The sequence below is a fragment of the Nomascus leucogenys genome, chromosome 13 (genome assembly GCF_006542625.1).
Source record: "Nomascus leucogenys isolate Asia chromosome 13, Asia_NLE_v1, whole genome shotgun sequence".
Classification (NCBI taxonomy): domain Eukaryota; kingdom Metazoa; phylum Chordata; class Mammalia; order Primates; family Hylobatidae; genus Nomascus; species Nomascus leucogenys.
Window position 1 is genome coordinate 99,284,229 of NC_044393.1, and position 21,058 is coordinate 99,305,286.

The 21,058-nt window shown below is 45.9% G+C and overlaps 1 protein-coding gene across 1 annotated transcript; it reads right to left on the minus strand.

Moving 5' to 3' along the window:
* Positions 1-189: 189 nt before the first annotated feature.
* GBX1 (gastrulation brain homeobox 1) lies at positions 190-19,373 on the minus strand. Its single transcript, XM_012512084.2, has 2 exons — positions 18,836-19,373; positions 190-743 (listed from the first exon to the last, which is right to left on the minus strand). Exons 1-2 carry the CDS (start codon positions 19,371-19,373, stop codon positions 190-192), a joined length of 1,092 nt encoding a protein of 363 aa, XP_012367538.2.
* Positions 19,374-21,058: the final 1,685 nt, after the last annotated feature.

Consider the following 21,058-nt stretch of genomic DNA (forward strand, 5'->3'; position numbering starts at 1 on the left):
GGAACAGGCTCAGGGCCAAGTGCTCACACCTCAGGTTCTAGGAGGAGCACACCCAGGGCTAGGTTAATTGCCAACTAGCCCTCCTCAAGGCAGAATCACAGTTGCAGCCCCTCTGGTCCACAGAACCCTGACAGTCTCGGAGCAGGCTCAGGTACAGATCCCTCGCCTTCCTAAGTTCTTGGGGCCCATTCAGGGCCGGGCCCCCTGCTCCATTTGTTGGTGCTGGCTCCGCACAGCAAACCTGTTGACATGCACAGGTATGGGGACAACAATCTTGGGGTTTCTTACGGGCTCCCCAGAACGGCTGCTCACATTGCCAGCTTTGATGCGCTTCCACTTGGCCCGTCGATTCTGAAACCAGATCTTGACCTGCACCTCACTGAGCTTGAGGGCGTGGGCGATCTGAGAGCGCTCTGTCAAGCTCAGGTATTTCTTGCAATGAAATTCCTTCTCCAATTCCAAAAGCTGCTCACTGGTAAATGCTGTGCGGCGCCGTCGGCTTTTCCCCCCAGGAGCTGTGACCCCTGCTGTCACTGGTGCCCCCTCCTCAGCTCCAGTCCCCAGGCTTCCCTTTAGCTTCTGTTTAGGTCCCAGAAGAGCCCCTGGGCCCCCTGCAGAACTGTCCAGGAAACCGTCGTCCTCGCTGTCACCGCCTGAGCCCTCTTCCTCCTGTTCGCTGCCTGCTGGGTCTCCTGCTGGTGCCTCCAGCTTCTCCTCATCTGAGCTGTACACCTTCCCCTCTGCTGTGAGGAGCAAGAAGCCAGTGGATGGGGAGGGAGAAGCAAGGAAAAGACAGTTTGGAGGAGGCCCGTGGAACCATGGCCAGAAATGGGGGGTTGGGAGACAAGAGCAGGAAAAAAGGGAGCCATGGAGAGGAGGAGATGGGGAGGGACAGGAGGCAGAAGGATGGCACGTCCAGGATATGGAAGGGGAAGAGGTTTAGGGAAGACAAAGAAATGGGAAGAAAGGTATTAACCAGCACAGATTTCACTACGGAAAAGTGTGTGAGGCAATAAGTGTGTGGACAATGACCCCTCAACTTCCCCACCACCCCCATCTCATTCTCACCCACCACCTCCCCAGCTTTCTCGGAACCTAGAGACCAAGGGCCCAGCATCGCAGTGATATACCACCCCTCCAGAGCCAGGCCTCGCAGCCTCAGGTGCCAGAATGAAGCAGTATGGGACCTGGCTTGGGATCCTTCTGGAGCCACTGTGGGGAGGAGTGAAGCAATGCAGAAGAACTGACCTTGGCAGGACAGATGGGGAGAGGAGGGCTCAGCCTTTGCTCTTCTCCTAGGAGTCCTCATCTGGCCCAGCTGACAAGACCTGTCTCATGGCCTCTGTTCTGTCTCCTCCTCTCCCTCTTCCCTAGATCTGCAGTCCCCGAACCTCATTTCCATGGCTCCCAGCAACGCAGTACCTTGAGTGTGGCCAGATTTTTTCTCCCAGTTACTTAGGCCTCCTGATCCCCTTTCAATCCTCACCCTTGACCTTAAAATGAAACCATCTCTTTCCCACCTTCCCCTTTCCCCAGCCAAGGATGCCTGAGCAGCACAAACAGCTGTTTTCTGCTCAAGTTCAGAATCCTGAGGCCCCTAAGCTTGATGTCAGCTGGGAGGACTGGAAGGAATATGGGAGGAGGAGGAGGAAGAGGGAAAAGTGCAACAGGGATAAATGAAGAGAAGAAAAGGGTAAAAAAGAAATTTTGATTCAGTAGAATACTGATGATTTGTAATCACAAGCATATAAACATTTTAATTCACACAATTCTAAAACCAATTCAACCATTGGTTTTCATCTTTGTATCCAATGATGTTTATATCAGAACTGCAAATAATGCATTACACATGTTTTCAGTGAGTTTTACAAACTCCGTTTTCTACTCAAAGGACCAAAAAGCAGTGAAACAAGTCAAAAGACAATCAATAGGCAGGAGAACAAGAGAAAATGGATAATCTGTAAGCTGAATAGTCAGCTCCTTTCCAGAAGTGTCCACTGTGCAAAGGCAGGAGGCCTGCATATCTATATATAGGAATGCATCTCCCTGTATTAGCCACATATCAGATATGCCTAAGATAAGCAGACTCAGAGGTTGAGAATACAACTCCAAGTAAACTAAATTCAGGGCATGGGGAAAGGCTTTATTAGAGAAAGAGGGTGTGTGTGTTCACAGAGAGAACATCTCCAGGCAGTCAGAGCTTCCTGGTGGTTCTCCTTCAGCACACCCCGCCCCACCCCCTGCCAAGTTCCCTTCCCCCTCGCAGGTGCAGTCTACACCTGGTCTTTTTCCTCAACAGCCACATTGACGTTTTCTTTTCCTATCTTTCTTTCTTTTGAGACAGACTCTCACTCAGTCAGCAAGGCTGGAGTATAGTGCACAATCTTGGCCCACTACAGCCTTGACCTTCCAGGCTCAAGTGATCCTCCACCCTCAGCCTCCCAAGTAGCTGGGACCACAGGCACACACCATGCCTGGTTAATTCTGTTTATTTTTTTGTAGAGACAGGATCTCACTATGTTGCCCAGGCTGGTCTTGAACTTCTGGGTTCACACAATCCTCTAGCCCTGGCCTCCCAAAGTGCTAGGATTACAGGTGTGAGCCACTGTGCCCAGCTGACATTTTCCTTAGTGGCCAGAACTCTCAACCTTTTTCCACATCACCCATCTACATCCCAATCAACTTCATACCTCAAAGGTGTTTCACCCCTCTCCTTTTCTTTCTGGAGTGCCTCCTGTTTCTTCTAACCTTCTCAAAGTCCATGCAGCATGCCCCAGTTTGGGCTCCCCCAGTCTTCCCATGCCACTCCTGTACGTTGCTTTTCACCAGCCAATGGCTTTTGTTCTTCTTTACTAGTTTGCTCAGGCTTCACTGGTGCCCAGCGTCAAGACCCATCTGGTTAAGTACTGTATCCTGTCTGTAGCTAATTCGCCCCTTATAATATCTCCCATCAGCCTGTTCTTTCCCCTCTATCTCATCCCTAGCCAAATCTATGTTGTTTTCTCTAAGATTCACACCCTTGGTTTCCTCCTTCATTTCATTAAGGTCTCTTCTCCCATTATTTTCCACTTCCACAGAACTCAAATTTAACATGCCCCAAATTGAACTCCAATCAGATCATTCCCCCAAACCAGCTCTTTCTCATCTTTATCCACATCATCCCCATCTCAGTTAATGGCAACTGCATCCTCTGTGTGTTCAAACCTAACCTCGATGCCATCTTTTCACTCCTCTGTCTCACAACCCACATCCGGTCCATCTGCAAGCCCTGCTAGTGCTGCTGCCTTTAAAATACCCCCAGAGACCAATCCTTTATCCCTATCTCCTGCTTCCAACTAGTCCACGTCACAATTATCTCTGACCTGGTTCACTGTCATCTTCTAACTGGTTTCCCAGCTTCTGTCCTCCGCACTCCACCTGGCCCATGATTCCTCTTTCTGTCTAGAATATACTATTCTTCACCTAGATCTTTGCACTAGCTTATTCCCTACCTCTTTCAGGTCTTTATCAATGACACCTTCCCTGGTCATCCTTTTAAAATTTAAACCCTCTGATACTCTCTATCTCCTTTCTCTGATTTATTTGTTACTTTGGTCCATTTTACCAATTTTACTCATTTATTTTACTGGCTGTCTCTTCCTAATAGACTATAGCTTCATGAAGGTAGGTATTCTGAATATTTCTCATTCACTGCAATATCTTCAGTGTCTTGAAAATGACCTGCACAGAGTAGACACTCAATAAGCATCTGTTGACTAAATAAAAGAAACGATTTCCAAATGCTCATGCATGTGCTCCCTGTTTCCTTTCTTTCCCTCCCTGTCTGTTCCTTTCCTAAGCCCCTCCTACGATATTCTCCACAACCCCACCCCGCCCAGCTCCAGTGCATAAGACATCTCCCTATGAATGTTATCCTTCCCACTTTTCAGAATGCCCTCAGATCTCACATTAGCTGGAGAGGAATTTATATGCAGTAGGAATCTATAGGATCTTAAAAATCTATAGGATGTTTAAAGAAATTAAGGACAGTCCTAATACCATTAGTAAATCCTCTACTTTAATTTTTTAAAACACAGTTTGTAGTAAATAATAAGAAAAAGAATAATAAAAGCTTGTACAAACTCAGCCCAATATTACAATATGTTAAACAGTGCTAAAAAGGCAGAAACTAGACTTTGAGGCCTGAAGGATAAAATCAGTTAGTACAACTCCAAGCACCCAGGGGGTGTCCAATAAATCTAAATTGATGATGATTGAGATGAGGCTCCCAGGTTCCCGATCTGGCAGGGCCCTCCTGAGATCATATCATCCATCCCTCTGTCTTCAGACAGATCCATAAAATCAAGCCCACATGAGCCGGCCACCCTCAGTGCTGCTTTTAAAGCCATACAAGGAGCACAGGTTCACAACCTCTCTTGGTTACTTGATCCCAGTGGGATGCTGAGCGGCAGGGGCAAGAGTTTCTCTCTGAGCCTTTATAATCATGACATTGAAGACTCCGATAAGCAACTCTTGAAACGAAATGGGGTGGGACAATAGAAGAAAGCAACGAGAGGAGAAAATACAGCCACATGCCTCAGAGGAGAGTCTGGGACAATGAGTAAGACCGACAAGGAGTGGGAGAGAGAAGGAAAGGCCAAGGCAGGTGGAAAGAAGACTGGGGAAGGAAAGAAGTGGGGTAGAGAAATAGCAGAAAAATTAAATGATGAGTCAGATAAAATAAAAGGGCTGAAAAGTCTAGAGAAGGGAGAGAGAAAATATGGGAAAAATCAGGGGAAAGAAAGCAAAAGGTACTTTTTAAGAAACACCTCATCTACCTTTCCCCCCAGAATACTGATACATTCGAAGGAAAGCAAAACATTTTGGCCCTGCCATTTGCTCTCTGCTGCCCCAAGAGAAGGAGCACTGTAGATTGCAGTAGCCAAAGACACAGGCCGTGAAAGAGAATGAGCAAAACAGTAGTGCAATCCTTTACAATGTGGAAATTTCAAAACAGCTAACTATTTTCTCAGGAATTAGCTAAGAAATAAAAGTATTTCCTTTTATCCAATTTATAATGAATATTAATAGTAAAAAATAAAAATTGCACATAAAAATTTGCTATTGACTAAAAATTGAAAGAAGCAAAACTTTTTTTTTTTTTTTTCTGAGGCAGGCGCTCGCTCTGTCAGCCAGACTGGAATGCAGTAGAGTAATCATAGCTCATCACAGCCTTGAACTCCTGGTCTCAAGTGAGCCTCCTGCCTCAGCCTCCTGAGTAGCTGTGCCGCAGGCACACACCACCATGGCTGGCTAACTTTTATTTTTAATTTTTTTTTACTCTTTTTGCAGAGTTGGGGTCCTACTATGTTGCCCAGGCTGGTCTCAAACTTCTGGACTCAAGCAAACCTCCCACCTCGGCTTCCCAAAGTGCTGGGATTATAGGTGTGAGCCACCACACCTGGCAAGAAGCAAATCTTGATAGAATTTCTATTTGCAAAATTTGATTTAGAACAACTGGACTTGGTAGATACAATGTTCATAAAAGTAAATTTCTGGCTGGGCATGGTGGTTCATGCCTGTAATCCCAGCACTTTGGGAGGCTGAGGTGGGTGGATCACCTGAGGTCAGGAGTTCACCACCAGCCTGGCCAACATGGTGAAAGCCTGTCTCTACTAAAAATACAAAAATTAGCTGGGCGTGTTGGCGTGCGCCTGTGATTCCAGTTACTTATGAGGCTGAGGCTGAGGCAGGATTGCAGTGAGCAGAGATCACGCCACTGCACTCCAGCCTGGGCGACAGAGTCTCTGTCTCAAAAAAAAAAAAAAAAAGAAGAGAAAAAAAAGTAAATTTCCAATTGCAGACAGTATAATTGGTTGGTATGAACAAAAAACAATAAATAAATAAGAATTAAAAACGTTACATGGAAAACTGCAAATTGTTGGTTTGCATGAAAAAAATTTCCTATGGAAAATAATGAAATAATAATTCTGATGAGAATACTTCAGCAAAATGAAAATTTTAAAATTGTAAACTATTTTGTTGTGCTAGGTAGGTAGGCCAAACAGACAGAAAGGTTCTGTCCTTTATGTATGAGAATGATATTATTGGTAATAAGAAGAGTATATTGAGTTTCCAGCTTGTTCCCTATGGTTGAGTCTAGTCTGTGAAAAACAATTTGGCCTCTGGCCAGGGGAAGTGATGGTAGGACAGACTGGTCATTAGGAAACAGAGTTCATGTGAATTCTCCTGGTGGATGTTATTATCCTAAGAACTAGAAATCACAAGGTTTGAACCTTGATTACTTGTAGAGTTCATGTCAAGGGCATTAATCTCATTCCAGAGAGCAGCACTCATGTTCCAGGAGACGTGCTTGCATGGGGCCTTCCTTCCGAGAGGAAGGGGAGCAGCTCCAGAGTCAGAAAGAAGGCCCATCTCGGTAATGGGTCAGTTCAGGCTAGGGAAGAAATCAAGGGCCAAAGAATCCATGGTAGGTGTTCTCCAGCAGAAAGAACACAGTGCCCTAGCCTCACTCCATCTAGGCAGGGAGGCCTGTGCTAGAGGCACCAAGGAGGAGGAAAAGCCAGAGGGAGTGGAGGACAACTTTATGCTCCCAGCTACAGGAACTCATCTAGCCCCTGTGCTGTCCCTCATTCAGCCCATTACTGCAGCTCCTGCTGTTACGGCCGTAGGAAATCAATTATCTCTATTATTCATAGAAGAGAAGCCCCTCAGTTCTGACTTATCTTCTCTCTACTTCAAAAACAACTATCCTAACACTTGCCCCAACCACTCTTAGGAAAGGTTAGGTTCTCTCCTGGCCGGCCCTTCTTAGGACAATGAATCTCTTCCTGATTTTCGCAGGCCAACTACTCATCTCCCTGAATCCAGTTCCAGTTTGGGTGGGGTCAAAAGATGGGAAGAAACACAGGTCATTCCTCAAAAAAGAGACATATTTGCCATCACTCCCACTTCTAGATCCTCATTTCATCATGCCCAATACAGAATTATTTCTCTGTTCTTTTAAAAAACAGTACTTTCTCCTATTGTTTAAAACAACCAGCTCACTCTCAGTTTATTTTTCACTCATTCTCATGAATTTCATGCTTCCGTTATGCTCCTACTCCTGCCTATACTTTTAGGTATAATTGGAAACATTCATTTTCTCTCTCTGTCTCTGCACTCTTCCTATGACTCTTTAGCATTCTTTACTCCAAGTCAATAAAATTTTCTTTACATCACTGTCATCCAGAACCCCTCCCAGCTTCATGACAAGTTCAGGGCAATTTCCCACCATTTTAAGCTCAGACCTCCTTTCAGGGCATACTAACATTGCCATTTCCAAGAGCACCCTTGTATGATCTTTAACTTTTCAAAACATTTTCCAAATTTACTATCTTATCTTCAAGCACTTGACTGACGTAGAGCAGATCTATTATTAGTAGTAACAGGAGAGGTAGTAACCTTATTTTCTGGTGAAAAAATGGAGTTTCAGACAGATTAAATGATTTCCTAAGTCACACAGAAAGGGACAAAGTGTCAGGTCTAGAATCAGAGAGGGACAGGGTGTCAGGTCTCCTAAGCTGCAGTTAATGCTGTTTTCATTCTTTCCAGTAAACTATTTTCTCCTCCTCTCCCACTTGTAAAAGCCCTCTCCCCAGATGTCTCATTAGATAAATAATCTTATCAAATCCAAGTTTAGATCTCACCCCTTTTGGTCCGACTCAGTGGCTCACACCTGTAATCCTAGCACTTTGGGAAGCCAAGGCAGGCAGATCACTTGAGGCCAGGAGTTGGAGACCAGCCTGGCCAACATGGTGAAACCCTGTCTCTACTAAAAATACGAAAAAATTAGCTGGGCACATTGGCTCACACCTGTAATCGCAACTACTCGCGAGGCTGAGGTGGGAGAATCACTTGAACCTGGGAGCGGAGGTTGCAGTAAGCTGAGATCACACCACTGCACTCCAGCCTGGGCGACAGAGTGAGACCCTGTCTCAAAAGCAAAACAAAACAAAAAAGAGAGAGAGAGAGAAAGAAAAAGATCTCATCCCTTTCACTTACTACCACAGAGTCCTAGCCTAATCATTAATATCTTCCCTTAACATTCTCAGAGAAGATTCTTAAAATTGTCATCAGAGAGGCTCACTCACCAAACTTCACCTGTCCTTTAACAAGCTACTTTTCCTGTCATTCCTGAGACAAAATTTCCACCAAATCTTTCTCCCGTTCTTTTGTCCTTAATGGTTTATATGATGTAATCTTACCAGTCAGTGCTTCTTTTATTTAAAAATGTATTTTTGGCTGGGTACAGTGGCTCACGCCTATAATCCTAGCACTTTGGGAGGCTGAGGCGGGTGGATCACTTGAGGTCAGGAGTTCGAGACCAGCCTTGCCAACATGGTAAAACCCTGTTTCTACTAAAACTACAAAAATTAGCCAGGCATGGCGGTGCGTGCCTGTAATCCCAGCTACTCAGGAGGCTGAGGCAGGAGAATCGCTTGAACCCAGGAGGCAGAGGTTGCAGTGAGCAGAGATCGCAGCACTGCACTCCAGCCTGGGCAACAGAGTGAGACTCTGTCTCAAAAAAAAAAAGTGTATTTTCTAACTTTGAAAATAATAATGCCCTAGGCCGGGCGCGGTGGCTCACGCTTGTAATCCCAGCACTTTGGGAGGCCGAGGCGGGCGGATCACGAGGTCAGGAGATCGAGACCACGGTGAAACCCCGTCTCTACTAAAAATACAAAAAAAAATTAGCCGGGCGTGGTGGCGGGCACCTGTAGTCCCAGCTACTCGGAGAGGCTGAGGCAGGAGAATGGCGTGAACCCGGGAGGCGGAGCTTGCAGTGAGCCGAGATCGCGCCATTGCACTCCAGCCTGGGTGATAGAGCGAGACTCCGTCTCAAAAAAAAAAAAAAAAAAAAAAAAAATTAACGCCTGTAATCCCAGCACTTTGGGAGGCTGAGGTGGGCAGATCACGAGGTCAGGAATTTAAGACCAGCCTGGCCAACATAGTGAAACCCTGTCTCTACTAAAAATACAAAAATTAGCTGGGCATGGTGGCACATGCCTGTAGTCCCAGCTACTCGGGAGGCTGAGGCAGGAGAATTGCTTGAACCTGGGAGGCGGAGGTTGCGGTGAGCCAAGATTGCGCCACTGCACTCCAGCCTGGGCAACAGAGCGAGACTCCGTCTCAAAAACAAACAAACAAACAAACAAAAACACCCAATGTTCTCTAGCTTCTAGTTTACAACTCTCTCCCTCATTCCTCATAGAGCTCTTTCTCGTATAGGTATCAGAGCAAACAGAAAGCCTCACTGAGGGATGGAAATTTTTGTACTATCTTCATCTCTCTCTGCCTTCCTCGTTACAGAACTCTCTTCAGACCTTCACTGCCAGGATCTCTTTATCACTATTTAGCTAGCCAGTGGGGAAACAAAGGATTTCCTTTCAGTATTTCTTCCTAATACTGAAAGGGAGCTGAAGGCCCATTCTTTTCCTTCTTTCTGGTTGAGGCAGACATCTGTTTTGGGTTGTTTTTGTCTGCCCAGCATACCTTCCCCCTTTTGCTCAGTAGCAGTATCCGCTTCCTTCAGGTACTGCTTCCCCGCTACACTACCCACTACTTGGTGGGACTGTCAACAGCATTTCTCTACCTTCCTGACTAAAGGTGGGCATGTAACTTGGTTCTGACCAATTGCAACATGCTATCTCCCTGGAGCCATGACTCAAGCTAGTGAATCAGTCATCCCAGGGTTTTATATACACTAGAGTCCACTCAGGTCCTAACCTGGGATTATAAAAATTTAGAACTGCATGTGCTTGTGCCTTCTCTTACCTCTAGCTAAATGAAGAAAGCTGTCTTAAGGAGAGAATGAGGTGAAGACAGAGAGAGGAGCCAGGCTGGGAGCGAAAAAGAAAGACCTCACAACACTACTTGCATTTCTGAATCCACTCAGGTATTTTGCAGTTACAGGAAGCAATAAATCCCCGTTTTAGCTGAGAGCTGAGCCACTATCACTACCAACCCGAAGAGTTCTGACTAAATACAATGCTGTAACCAGAAGAGACAATGGTCACATGACTCCAGGGAAAGTAAGCCTCTCCACCTCACTTCCACAACTCTCCCATCCATACTAATGTTTCCACATTACCTAAAATTATTCATAGTAATACCACATAAGATTCCACCAGTTTGAAATTCATTTGGACTTTTAAAAATCTCAGTCCACCTGAGTGTGAATTAGTTTAATCCAGTGGCTTTGATTTTAACATCAAATTGAAATGAAACATATGAGAGAATAGAAATTTTTTGATAAAGAAACAAGAAATTTATTTATTTATTTTTTAATGGAGAGAAAGGGAGAACAGGCCCTAGTGAGGCACAGTAAAGGGGTTTTCAGCAGCCTTGGGATTTACAGAGGACACCAAAATGTGAGACAGGGAAACCGAAAAGAGGGAGAAAGAGCCAAAGACACATGTGAAATCCACCCCTATTAGATTCAGTACAATGTTCTTTCCTGGCAGTCCCCAAATAATCAGTTCTCAGAACACAGAACTACTCTATCATCACTCCCAGAAATACTTGTCCTTTTCAATACATAGAGTGTCACCTATCCTACACCATTCCTAGTAACAAGATCTTTCCCAACTTAATTCCCAGGAAAGCTCCTCATGTATTTCCAAGGCAAGGACAATAAGGATAAATTCTTGAGCACCTATTACTTTCAGGATGCTGCACAAATATCTGTGCATTTAATCCTTAACCCTGTGAGGTAAATATTACTGTCCTTATTTTGCTGGTGAGGAAACAGACTGTAGAGGTGAGTACTTCCTATAGATCACAAAGAAAGTGCACCACTAACATCTGTACCCAGCTTTCCTGACCAAAGCCCATGCTTGCTCCTTTGCACTATACCTCATCTCTTTGTTAACATTTAATGTAAAAAAAGAGTCTGATTTTTTTTTTTTTTTGAGACAGGGTCTCACTCCGTTACCCAGGCTGGAGTGTAGTCACATGATCTTGGCTCAGTGCAGCCTCCACCTCCCAGGCTCAAGGGATCCTCTTACCTCAGCCTCCTGTGTAGCTGGGACCACAGGTGTGCGCCACCACTGCTAGCTAATTTTCTGTATTTTTTGTAGAGGTGGGATTTTGCCATGTTGCCCAGGCTGGTCTCGAACTCCTAGACTCAAGTGATTGGCCCGCCTCAGCCTCCAGAAGTGCTGGGATTACAGCCATGAGCCACTGCACCCAGGCAGAGACTGAATTTTTGTTGTTGTTTTTTGAGACAAGGTCTTGCTCTGTTGTGCAGGCTGGAGTGCAGTGGTGCAATCACATCTCACTGCAGCCTCAAGCCTCAACCTCTCAGGCTCCAGCAGTCCTCCTACCTCAGCCTTCTGAGTAGCTGGGACTAGAGATACACACCACCATACCTGGCAAATTTCTTTTGGTAGAGACAAGGTCTCACTATGTTATACCAGGCTGATCTCAAACTCTTGGACTCAAGTGATCCACCTTGGCCTCCAAAAGAGCTGAGATTACAGGTATGAGCCACCATACTGGGACGAGACTGAATTCTAATGTCAGCCTATCATAAATATTGTCCCAGATACAGAAACAATATAGAAGGCCAGGAACCAATTTTACAACACAACTTCTCTTCTTTTCCACTGCTTCCTTCCTCACCAGTTAAAGTTGGTCCCAACTGATCCCCAATCTATTTGGCCTATACAAATTCTACCGTCTTTATCAAATGTTTCTCTCATTTAATGTGACAGCTATACACAGTCATAGCTCAGGTACATCCTCCCCAATCCCAGAAGACAAGCCTTTTCCACCCTAAAGACCAGCCCTGATCTCACCTCAAGATGCATGCATCTTACCTTGCTACCTCCTCCTCCTCCATGACTACAACACCACTGAAAAGTATAGAGTTTCCCCAGGCCCTTTGCTCAGGATGCCTTTCTTTTTTAAAAGAAATAATTCATTAATAAAGATATCCTTATAGGTAAAAACAGAATTGTAGAGCTGGAAGGAATCTTAGAGATCACCTAATTCAAGCCCCTAATTTTACTGATGAGGAAGCTAAGACACTTCCTTTGCTTAGACTAATCAGTTTATGTACTTGTAGTGTCCACACATAATTCATAGAATAGTTATTAATTGCAGCACAAAGCACTTCTTGCCTTTACACTCAGGGTAATTACATCTCCTTCCCTCAATGGAGACACCTCTGCATTACTTCTCTTCCCACTGTCCCCACTACAGAGTTCTGTTTTCTCCATTACTTCTATTATAATATCATCTTCTCCATAATTCAGTCAAGACATCTGCCTCCCATTACCCCCAGTCAGAAGTATTTTCCTGTTCCTCCCAGTCCTCATATTTTGAACAGTGCCTTTTGCTTATAACCCTCATCTGAGTTCCTATAGCCCCTCTACTTCTAATACAGATTCTTTTCAGCACATAAGGATCGTTGCTTTCCCCTCTATAATGGCCAGTGAAGACACTGCTTGCGACGCCTGTCTCTTTCTACCACACCTTAATTCAACTTGTGTGGGCCACTCCTCTATTGCACCAAATGCAAGCATCTCTTCTCCCTATCACCCTTTCTCTCAATTAGTCCTAGCACAGCAGCATTTCGTCCACAGTACTCTAAGATGATAACTTTCTCCCAACAAGATCAGACTTCCAATAAAAATTTCCCACCTCTTTTTTACTACTCCTAATCCAGGCCTTTTGTCGGTTATAAGCACTACCTTGCATAGAGAGCTCTGTCCTTTTCACGGGTTCAGACACAAAGTTTCTTTCCTACCCCAGCACAGGGCATTTTCCCATTCCCTCCTTCTTCCCACCAAATTCTTTCCTTCTCATCATTCCTGTTTAAATCTCTCTCTTTTGTGTACATCTACTCAATTACTTCTCTCCTTTCTATTTCCTAATTCCAAATCAGTTTCTTTTCCCATTACTTTTCTTTTCCTATTACTTCCCAGGCAGAATTCTTGCTTCCTATTGTAACATTTCTCTCAATGCAAAGCACTTTGCTCACAATGCATGTTCTTTCTTCTTTCCGATTAAAATATTTCCCCCATTATTCCAAATATTACCTCTCTGCATTATTCCCAGTACAGTCTACTCATGCCTGCCACTCTAGGTATAAGAATCCTCCTCCTAATAATCTATTATATATATATATCTCCATATTTACATGTGCCACCTTAGAGACTCTTTCTCTCTGCCAACCCTTGAAGGGTTACTTTCACTATGGCACAGGGCATCTCAGCCTCTGACTCTAATCCTAATAAAATTTTCCTGTTGTCACTCCTGAGCTCTATCTCCGATCCAGGGGGTTCTTCACCCTTTTGTGCCCTTAAGTCCTTTGTCAATCTGGTAAAGCCTATGAACACTTTCTAGAATAATGCTTTTAAACGTACAACATAAAATACATAGTATTACATTTGAAGTCAAGTATATTAAAAATATAGTTTAAAACAGAACTTGTGATATCATCATGTTTCTTTATTCATTAAACAAGGTCCCTCCAAAGACTATAAATGTATATCAAACTATCTGTGATTTCTTTCGGTGACAAAAACATCATGCACTGCTGAAACAACTATGATTTTTGGCCTACATTCATAGTTGAAGTGATAAAAAATAAAGGTATAAATTTTCTCCCACCCATAGCTAACAGATCCCCTGATGAAAGGTCTGTGGAGTCCAGGTTGAGAGCTCTACTTTAAACACTGAGGCCTAGAGAATTGAAAGGAACATTAAACATCATCTGAACCAAAACTTTTGGCCCAGCTGAAGAAACCAAAGCCTAGAGAAGTCACATGACTTTGAATCTCCCACTGTGTCTCAAATATACTAAGTCTGTAATAGACACACAATAAATGTTCCCTGAATTGAACTAAGTGACTTGTCAAAATTATACAACTAATGAGTGACAAAAGTGAGAATTGAACCCATGTGTCACAACTCCTAAACAAATGTTCCATCAATCACATTAAGTTAATGCAGTATTTGCCTTTCTATAAACGTCAATGTAGCAATCACTCTGACTGTATGCTCAAAAGTTCTAGGAAAACATACTCTGGATCTCCATCACTTGTTTCTAACAAAAATCTCCCTCTTGTTTCTAACAACATAATTCTGTAATTCCACGTCATATTATCATTTTCTGTTTTCCTCTCATAAGTAAATATCGTATCTTGACAATCATAATGGATACCTATTCAGAAATTAATTAATGGTCATCCAAATGTTCCCTAGCTACAATCAGGTGCTCAGCTTACAGTAATCAGCACTTGACTACTAGGCTCCTAGGAAGTCTCCCTGGTCTCCTTGCATGATTTCAATTATTATTGCCAATCTGTATTCAGAAATTAGCAAATCTTTTTATGCTTAGTTTAAAAAAACAATGTTTACTACAACACCATGTCTCAAGTTTGTCCCATCATATTCCCATAACTTCTATATAACCTTAAACTACAAATGTTTTCTTCACCATGCCCAATACTGGTATTAATTTTCATGTCAATCTCTCACTACATTTTTGTCATCCATCTAACAAATATATATGGAATAGCTACCATTCCTCACTTCCTAAGCTTTTGCATTCAGGCAATCCAATCTTCTTTTTCCCCTGAGTGAATAATTGCTCTAGAAACCCCCAACTCAAAGTTTTCTTCTGCCTTTTTTTTTTTTTTTTTGAGATGGAGTTTTGCTCTTGTTGCCCACTGGGCTGGAGTACAATGGCACAATCTCGGCTCACTGCAACATCTGCCTCCTGGGTTCAAGTGATTCTCCTGCCTCAGCCTCCTGAGTAGCTGGGACCACAGGTATGCGCCACCAAGCCCAGCTAATTTTGTATTTTTAGTAGAGATGGGGTTTCTCCATGTTGGTCAGGCTGGTCTCAAACTCCCAACCTCAGGTGATCTGCCCGTCTTGGCCTCCCAAATTGCTGGGATTACAGGTGTGAGCCACCACACCTGGCTTTCTGCATTTCTCCACATTCACAGTTCTTTTCATCATTTCCCCAGTACATAGCATCCTTTTCACTCATTGTTGCTGTGATGCATATCTGCACCACATCTTGCACACAGCAAGTTAGCTTTGATTACTCTCAGCCAAAGCTCACACAAACCGTCAGACACATGAGATCATCTCTGCCCATCCCACCTAAGACAGAATTCTGTTCTCTCCTGTCATTTAGAGCTTCCTGCTCTCTTCTCTCCATTATTCCTAATACACCAAGGACCCATTATCCAATTCAAAGCTCCTTTTCTTCCATCACTTTCACATAACTCTGTTCTTAAAACTCTCTAGATCCATCATGTTGAATATGGTCACCACTGTTCACCTGTGGCTACTGACCAACTGAAACATGGCTAGTCCAAATGGAGATGTGCTGGAAGTGTAAAATAACACTGGAGTTTGAAGACTTAATATTAAAAGAGGATATAAAATTATCTCATTAAAATGTTAATATTGATTAATGTTGAAATAATATTTTGGACATCTTGAGTTAAATAAAATTAAAATTAATTTTACCTATTTTTATCTTTTTAATGTGGCTAATAAAAAATTTTTAATGACATATATGGCTTGCATATATCTCTACTAGCCAGCACTACTTTGGGCTCTTCTATTGAGTCATACTTTAATCTTTCCTAACAGTTCGGAATTATCTCCTCTTTATTACTCTTACTAAAAGACATTCTCTCAATTTTCCCCACTGCTTCCCACATTCCAAACTTGTGATTCTTCTCAATCTACCATTTTCAATAACTTTCTACCCAATTACTTCTATATATCATATTTCTTTTCATCTGCTAATATAGCTTCTACTCCTGCAATCAAATCATAACAAAGTTCCTTTTATACTTCGTCAGTTCTAGTAGAGAATGGTACCTGTCTTAACTCTCAAAAAATTTAAAAAAATAGTCCCTGTAATTCCCAAAGAAAATCACTAATCATTCTCCAAATTGGCCTATCTACACTATGATTTTATTTAAACGGGCTAGTAGTTGTAAAACACTAAACAAATGTAAATTAATAATAATTTCAGACTCATGTCACTCATTCACACAAGGAAAACAATTTCTCCTCTGTCATTTTAAAGATTGCATTATTTCTCCAAATTCTTCTAATGTTGAGGTTTCAATCCCATTATTCACAGCAGAGAGCTCTGTCATTTCACTCCAAATACTTTAATACAATTCCCAAAACAGAGTATTTGTTTTCCAACCATTTTTAGCCTGGGTCATGTGTCATCAGTCCCCAAATTGAGTTTATGTCTCTCATTTCTGGAATTGCATTTTCTTTTCTCAATGATTTCAGGAAAAACTCAAGATTGGGAAGGTGGATATGAATGGCTTGGCCAGGAAGAGTTGGAAGCGTGTTTACTCAGAGTGACAGAAGCAGCAGTCACAGATAGGAGCTCTCATTCCTCATGCTCTTTGAATGTTTCTTCTGAAGTCCCTCCTCCTTACTACTGTGTCCCAGCCTCCCCACTATAAACCCTTTACATGTATCTCCTCCCAGCATGAGGGATTACCTTTATTCCAGCACTTTTTCAAAACTCTTCCTCTGTAAGTTCTCCTATCATTCTTGGCAAAAAAAAAAAACTCCTTGCCTTTACTCCAAGAACACCACAAATTTCCCTCTTTTTTTTTTTTTTTTTTTTGCTTTCAACATTTTCCTCAGATGATGAAGCTCTGTCATTTTATATGAATTCCAGTTTCCCATCACTCTCGGTATTAAAAACCCTTTAAAGAAAATTACTCCTGGTGTTGAAACTTTTCCTTATTCCCCTAGTATTTTTATTTAGTTCTCCCCAAATTCTCTCATGACAGAACTCTTACACACACACACACACACACTCACACTTGTGGTCCAGTAATACAGTTCACTTTTCATTTAGCCCAGTTCAGAGTCCCTTTTCCAGCAGAGAACCCTCTCCTTCTTCATGTTCTCTTTGTATATTCCCAGTATACAACTCATCCCCTCCTCCTTTCCTCTATTCTTGTTTCATCAATATTTCTCTTCTGTTTTTTCCCTGCTTATTCCTCTCTTTCTCAATGTCTGTTTTTATAGCCAATATACTATATGATCCAGAAAAGAGCCCCCATTATACATATAAGCCAAAATAAGAACTGAGCAGACCTGAAAGGGTGGGACAAATTGCTTGTTGTCCCACAGTTTGGGCATATGTCCCTATGTCCCCGCTACCAAGGGATCCCCCCTTCCATCGTCTCTCTTCAGCTCATCTCTTTCTATATATGTCTGGTTACACCTTCAGGTCCTATCTCCTCCAAAGCCATCTCTTTGATGGCCTGCCTTGCTTTTTTTTCTGCCTTAGGACCATCCTATTCTGACAATCATACTAATCTTTTTTTTCTTAAGATCATCCTGCTGGCTTCCAGGCTCCCGCCCTGGGCCCTTTTATCTTGTGGTCATTTTCTCCCACCTTCCAGTTGCTGCTCTATCTTTTCCTTATAATCCCCCTTAGAATATGCTATTCTGACTTCAGTTACTGGGTCTTCCTGATCCAACCAGGTACAAAAAAAGAAAACAACAGCTGAATCCCCAAAAGCAAAATGCCAGGGCGAAAGGAGAAAAGAATAGGAAGACAGGCCCTATGGCAGCCTTTGGGGTCTGAAAGAGTGATTAACCCTTTGGACAATGTCAGAAAGGGCCCCAAAACTGATAATGAAGAATCACCTCTGCTGGCAAAGGACAAAAGGACTCTTGCATTCCCTTCCTGTCTCTGTTCAAGTCAGCTCCCAGGCCTACTGGGGTCATTTCCACCTCTAAGCTGGATGCAATGAATGGTTGAGCAGAAGCGGTTCCATCCTGATACTAACGATGTTGAAGCATCAGAGTCCCCACACTTGCAAGTTGTCCCTATTTTTCTTAAATAGGGCCCAGCAAATTGTATAAGCTTTGGAACTCAGAACACCTGAATCTGTCTAGCCAGAAGAAAGCTTTTCTGGCTTCTAGGAGTTAAGGACCAATAGAGAGGTCAGGAGGGCTCTAATTGAATTGACTCTAAACAAGGTTCAGTTTAATACACCCTGCCTCTATGGAGAGGGCACCATTCATCGAGGGTCCAGGGCCCTTGAATTATCTGTCAGCTGAATCTTAGCTGGGTTCTGCACCCTAGATCTTTGGGCCACACCCAACTCAGCCCAGCCTTTAGCCTCTCTCTTGGTCTCCTGGTCAGCAGTTGTCCAGCGTGTGCTAGGCCTCCTGTAGCTAATGTTCTCTTTGGTCCCCTACTCAGTTCTTCAAGGCTTAGCTCTGAATCTGCCAATTCAGAAGTCACGGCTTTAAGACCCCCTCCCCCCACACACACACTTTTTGCCCCTTCATCCACAGAGCCTATTCCTATCCTTTGAGCCTTTAGGGTCAATATGATCTCCTTAGAAGGCAGAACGTGCCCTCCATTGCTGAACTGACAGCTGCTCCAACATACCCCCATCTTGGTGCCCCCGGAATTCCCATCCTTGTAGCTTGTCTACCCCTGGCAGAGGAGGAAAAAAATGAAGGAATTCTGAAAAGGAGACAGGGCCAAGGCTTGATGGCTAGGATGCTGAGGGAAAGGCACTAATGTGAAGGGAGCACTGGGAAGTCTTCGGTTAGCCTTCAGGACTATGGAGACAGAGCAGGGCGGGGGTTCTGGAATCTAAAGAGGCTGTATTTGGAACTGAATTGGAGTCAGAACCTGCGCGCGATCTAAAGGTCTGGGACTTCAAGGCTCCAGGCAGGTGTCGAGGTTCCGAGCAGGTTCCTGTCTGGAATTTCCAGGTGAACCGGCCTCCCGCCCGCCCTGGTCGGCCGTAGCACTTACCCGGCAGACTTGGAAAAGTCTCTGAGAAGTGCGGAGGCGGAGGTGGTGGGGGCTCTGCCACTTTCTCCCGGGCCGGCAGCAGCTCATCAGCTTCCAGCCCACCCTCTGGGCGTCGACCGCCTGGCTCGGGGTTGTTTCGGGCGGCAGTGGCGGCGGCGGCAGCGGCGGCGGCGGCGAGCTCCTGGGGCCCGTAGAAAGCGTCGGGCGGCTCCGCGAAGCTGGGCAGCGCGGTGGTCAGCGCCACCATCGAGGGCACAGCCTGACCCAGCCCCGCGCAGAAGGTGTTGGTAAGGCGGCCGGCGAAGGAGGCTAGCGGGGCGAGGGGCGGGAGACCAGCGGGCAGCGGCGCGGGGGCCAGCGCCTGCGGTAGCACGAGCGGCCGGTAGGGCATGAACATGGGGTAGCCGGTGTACAGCAAGTGGCCGGAGCGCGGCGGCGGCGGCCCGATTAGGGAGTCGATGGAGAAGGCAGTGCCCGGGCCCCCGCCGCCGCCCCCGCCGTTGCCCCCAGGGGCGCCACAGCCTCCGGCCCGCTGCATCTTGCTCGGAGCTGCGGACGCCCCGGGGCGCTCCCCTCCGGGCGCCTCCGTGTGCCCCGCGGCTCGGGCGCCCCGCGCGGACACGTAGGGCTCGCTCCCTGGCTCCGGGGCCGAGGTGGCGGCGGGGCGCGGGCTCGGCGCAGTGTGGCTCCGGCGCCGCGCTCCCTCTCTCTCATAAGGAGGGAGGGGGCGGGCGAGCGGGCGGGCTGGGGGTGTCGCCCTCCGGACTCATCCATCTTCCTCAAATTACGCTTCACTTCCTCCCTCCGCCCGCTGCCGCCGCGCCCGGCTCCGGCTCCCTCCGCAGAGCCCGTTCCCAGCGGCCTGGCCGGCCGGCCAGGGACCCCCACCGCCCCCCGCGGTCCAACCAACTATTATTAATGGAGATTGATGAGGCCGGACACGCCGCTTTGTGAAAGTTTGCTGCCGACGAGAAGGCGGCGGCAGCTGCTGGGCCGGTCCCCTTCCCTCCACCCAGTCCACCCCCAACTCAGCCCACCTGGCCCGGGCTCGGCCCGGCTCGGAGGGCAAGCGGGAGGTGGCCCAGGCTCCGACGGGGCGGCGGGGCCGAGCGTGGATGAGACACCGGGCGGCAGGCGGAGAGGGCGCACCAGCAGGGACAGGCAGCGGAGCTGGACCTCAGCACCCCTCTGCTCCGGGCCACCGCCCTCCTTCGGACCCCAGGTCATTCCCCGGCGTGCCTCCCAGCTCCGACACCCCTCCCCCGCCCGTGGAGCCGACGTTGTGGCGGTCCCCAGAGCAAGCTCCGGCGCGACGGGCGGGACAGCACGGCCACCGCACCCTCCAGCGAGAGCGCGGGGCTGAGGGAGGCGAGGCGGGGCCGACAGGGGGCGCGCTGCGCCCGCCCGGTTCTGCGGCTTAGGGCCACTCTTATGGGGCCCCTTTCGTCCTATCTGCCCCATTCGCACTCTGGCCTCTGGTCTCTATTCTCTTGGCATTGGCTCTTCACCTTCTTCCTCATTCCCTCCTCCGTCTCCAACTTTCCCTAGTCCCTTTCTCTTGCCTCTGTGGGTAATTTCCTTGAGTGCCCACACTATGCCAAGTACTTACCATTCCTCTGACCTTTCCCCTCCATCTTTCTCCCATCCTTTACATTCTTTTTCTTCCTCCCACTCCTCTTCCTTTTCCCGTCCTCATTTCTATTCCTATTCCTCTGATTATTTCTTTCCCATCTCTCATTCCTTATCCCAGTCCCTCTTACTCGAGTTTTCTCATTTCTCTCCTTTATCTGTATCTCGTCTGTCTGTCTATCTCTTGTCTCCCTCCCTCGCTCTCTCTCCCTCTCTTCTGCTATTAATTTTCCCTGATTGGCTCCCCAGCTCCAGCGCCGCTGATGAGCCCTATTCATTCCTGGGCCTGACACTCTCGACCTGCCCTAGCTGATTGCTGGGGGCTGGCCCCAGGAGCGCTGATGAGCCCCAAGGGTCAGCAGCGCTAATTATCCGCTAATTGCAGATGACTCTCACCTCCCCCCTTCTGAGACACAGAAATGGTGGCACCTTTTACCGTCCTCCTCCTCCTCCCAATTCCCAGCAGTAGAGTTGTCAATCTAGAGGCAAAAGTCACAGACCCTTTGGCTTGATAGCCACCTCAGGTCAGTGGGCAAGAAAGAGACAAGACAGGCAAGTCAACAGAAGAGTGACCCAAGCTTCAGGACATAGGGC